The 4,103-nt window shown below is 42.2% G+C and overlaps 1 protein-coding gene across 2 annotated transcripts in view; it reads right to left on the bottom strand.

The window, feature by feature from the left end:
• Positions 1-373: 373 nt before the first annotated feature.
• Positions 374-4,103, bottom strand: part of dlgap1b (discs, large (Drosophila) homolog-associated protein 1b) — an 87,797-nt gene continuing 84,067 nt past the window's right edge. The window contains exons 11-12 of one of the 2 annotated variants that reach the window (XM_017406749.3): positions 3,366-3,518; positions 374-2,832 (exon numbers count right to left, since the gene is read on the bottom strand). In XM_017406749.3, the coding sequence (XP_017262238.1) occupies positions 2,617-2,832; positions 3,366-3,518 (369 nt within the window). In that variant the 3' untranslated portion in view covers positions 374-2,616. The other variant, XM_017406750.3, reaches the window with a different exon arrangement.

The following is a 4,103-nucleotide window of genomic DNA, read 5'->3' as shown; positions in this document are numbered from 1 at the left end:
GGGGGTTTAAACAGCCCTCTAGGGACACAGTGAGTCGTCGGAGCCCACCATGGTAGACCATGTGATGAGCGGACTGACTCAGGCTGAGGTCGTGCACAAAGGCGACATCCACTGCGTCATCGCCGCACGCCCCCCTGAACCATAATCCCGCCCGCCGAGGCCAGCGGGCCTCCTCTCAGCGCGACTGATGCGTGAATGACAAATCACCACCAGAAGCCGTGTGTACAGGAGCGTCAGGACCGCCGTCTAATTATGGGGACCTGCCCCTGCGGAAGGGGAAACGCCTTAAAACAGCCTACTAATCTTTTTAATTATATTCCAATTGAAAACACATGTGGGATCGGGGGAGAGAAAAAAAAATTAACACATGAAAATAAATGGCAATTTTTTTTTTTAATGCTGATAAGAGCTCATACACGTGCCATAACATCAACTGTGTAATAACATTAATTACAAAATGTATATCTGCTTAATATGCTATTTCTGTGTTTTTAGTTTACATTTACATAGGGAAACATTCATTTATGTACAAATGTTTATTTCTCTTCTACATCACAAGCTTCAGAATTGCTGGAGAGTCCACAATTCAACATTCTGGCTTCTAACTCCCTGCTATACTAGGAGTGTTATATTGATATGTTAATATAAGAAACATAAATAGAGAATCAGTAGTATGAGACAATTCCATGAAGGTACAAGTGTCAAAGTAAAAATACATGTCGACGAAAAATGGCATTTAGATATAGAACTTGTTATAGAAATTTCATTGAAAATACAAACCATACATCATCACTTCCTTCCTAAACAAACTTTGATTGAAAACTTCACTTAGCTGGTAAATACGGACAAATAGCAGGATAAGCTTGTATCCTCGCCTATCGAATGGCACAAACTTTGTCAGATCATTACAGAGAACTGAAACGCTCACTAGAAGTCCTGCTACGCTCTTACCGAAAACCAGATTAAATCAGGATTGTCTCCACATTCGAGCAGCTGACAGAAACACTTTGTTACACTGAGATGTCCAACGGGGGACACTGTCCACAGGATGAACACGTTATTCTTCATCGGGAATCATGGCCTGTCCCGATGCCGGGGATTATATACAACAAGACACAAAGCTGTGGGTCACATCCAGTCACAAGAAGGCAGACACACACAAACACACGCACACGCGCGCGCGCACACACTACCTCACACAAACACACATGCACGCACTCAACACGCCTCTTCCCCTGAGACTGCTGTTGTGCTCAACTATCGCATTTGAAATTAAGGCTGATGACTGAAACGAAAAGACAAAAAAATAAAAAATAAAAAGTTGCCTTTCGTGCCAAAAAAAGAAAGCAATAAATAAAAACACAGACACAGTATAAGGGCCTTGTTATCAGTGCATAATAATAATAATAATAATAATAATAATAATAATAATAATAATAATAATAATAATAATAATCACAATGTCCAGAAACAGTCATTTTTCTTCCAATCGCTAAAATAAAAATACAAAATATTAAAAAGAGGATCTTTTTTTTCTTTTCTGTATGACCTTTAGTAGTTGCTTTGTTTGGAGGCAGAGATAGTGCACGCACAGTGAGGAGAAATAGTCCCTTTTTTTCGGTTCAGTAGTCTCAATACGACCAAGAAACCTTTCTTGGCTATAAAATGACATAATAAAATATAATACAACTACAATATTGTAGCAAATCTTTTAGCTTAGTCTGTTACACAGAGGAGTGTGAACACAACACTGGTTAAAAAGAACACAAAAAAAAAAAACGTGTGTCAGCATGCGAATCATGTCATTGTACCGAATGTCTTTTCTACAAAGGTGTTTAAAATGAGACAGGACGGCTGGTTGGTCTACAGTCTGATGGTACTGCTACCTTTAGGGGTCAGTTACAACTAAGACCCCGTAGGCTCTAGAAAAATAGGAAGCACTTTGAAATCTGAATGAAAACACACATCCAGCTAACACGCTTTCTGTCGCTCAGACACACAGATTAGATTTGTGGCTCTCTCCAACAGTGAGCCGTTCAATGATTTTTCCCTCTTGGCAGAGGCTCATATTTTCCTCTCGGCCTCACGTGGAAAAAAAAAAAAAAATTCAACCTTCCACGTAGGGTTGGCCTCACAACGCTGCAACGGACAGGACTCAAACAGCCTCGTCATTGTCGTTTCATGTACTGTAACGTTTGAGCTACTTGTTTTTGTAAAATCACCTGCGTGGCTGAGGTACTCTCAGAACCAAATACGGATATTTATGAGAAGCATCCCTGCTGTGGTACACACGGCCTTCTGTGTAACATCTGGACACTTAAAACAAGTGATAGATAAACTTTTAGGTGTGAGGAACAGAACGAGGTACAAAAGAATTGGGTTTGCTACATCAAAGCTGGGAGGAGGAGACGAGGGCAGGTATATAAATAACTAAATAAATACTGTAAATGTACATTTCTTGTTCAGACAAATTTCAGGGTGAGTGACCCCACAGTGATCTGGAAAGTCAGGAAAAAAAAGTGTTTATGCTAGCACCCTAGCCTTACTATTCAGTGCTAATACTGAGATTATGGAGCAGTGTAGAGTTTTCTACGTGTAAATGGATGTTTGCGTGTTTCAGAGTCTGGTCTGAGCCTCGGGAATATAAATCTCGATACTGTCTGCGCTCTCGGTAGCGGAGCTCTGCCGCACCGACGCGGCCCGTTTGGCAGCTAGCAGGCGTTTGCGAGCCTCCAGACGCTGGCGCTCAGAGCTCTCCAGAGAGCGGTCCCTAGCCAGAGGCGGGTGGCCCTTCAGGGGCTTCTTTGGCACAGGAGGGGGCATCCTTCTCTCCTGGATAGGAATGATAAACAGTCTTAAAGACGGACCACCAACTCCTTCAGCTAAACACAAGGACGAGAGACGACGCAACTCCGCTTTGAATGGAGGTTAGATTTAGCAGTCGGCGGCTAACATGAGAGCATGCAATTATGGGTCGCAGTGGCAGCCATTTATGTGGGGTAAGAGAGCACGATGGTGGCCATTGCGTGAGGTAAAAGACCATTGGAGATGCACAGGCCCCAACGGTGCATGGCAGGTAGAGTAGCTTCTTTAAAGCAGCTCACTGTCAACAACAAGACAGAACAAAACACACAAGTAGTGGCGTCAGGCAGGCGACATGACAGTATACAATACACATCTGCATGCTACACCGAAAGCTCAAATATGACTCTCATGGTTCAAAGTATACAGCAATGACGGCAGAAAACATGCAGATTATTAAAAGCATTCCAAATTGATAATGAGGTAAATTATTTGCACATTAAAATGATGTTTGTTTTTTTTTTGTTGTTGTTAATGTTAATTTTTGCCATGAGTGTTTGCACCTGGATTTCAGGGGGAGTCAGAGGTTTCCAGTTGTTGGCTTTGAGTTGGTGGAGTTCATCAAACTTCAGGCTAATGTTCTCGATGGACAGCTGGAGCATGTCCCAGAAACCTGCCAGGTCCTGGGAGATGGGCCGTGGGTGCGCATTTGGGTTCTGACACACACATGAAGACAAGCATACAAACACATGTTTATATGCTTAATCACTCAGTTTTTCTTTTTTCTTGACCGGCAGGTTATTTGGAATTTGAATGACACAAAGTTTATCAGCCTTTGGCACTGTATTGTAATATGTAGTAAGGCGTACTTGGCTTGTATTCAATTTACGCCTTTGACTTTTTCATTGCCCCTTGTTTTTATTCAAACACAAATCACTTTGCCAGTCTGTTGCACAAGTATCCCCTTTCGTCTAACTGGCAATGTGGTCCACAGCAAAACAAGTTCAGCTCAAATATGTTTTTCTCTAAATTTCACAATTAAACACATTTTCCCAGCTTTGCAGTAGCCGGTCCTATTGTTACATAAAGTGCTGATAATCCAACAAAGGGTTAATATTAGAGTCTGAATTCAAAGATCTTTGTTTGTCAGTCTCCTGCTTCCACACCGTATGATCTATTTTCAAAAGATGGCAAAAACATGACGTCTACACTAGATGCACAGTAAATGACTGCTCGGTTGGCCTGTCAGCATGATTTGTGCAGGATGATGTCAGCGTAAAGGGGGGGGGGGGGGGGGGGGG

Source organism: Kryptolebias marmoratus, linkage group LG21, assembly GCF_001649575.2.
Source record: "Kryptolebias marmoratus isolate JLee-2015 linkage group LG21, ASM164957v2, whole genome shotgun sequence".
NCBI lineage: Eukaryota > Metazoa > Chordata > Actinopteri > Cyprinodontiformes > Rivulidae > Kryptolebias > Kryptolebias marmoratus.
Note: the sequence above shows the minus strand (reverse complement) of the source record. Positions and strands in the feature narration are given on the sequence as shown.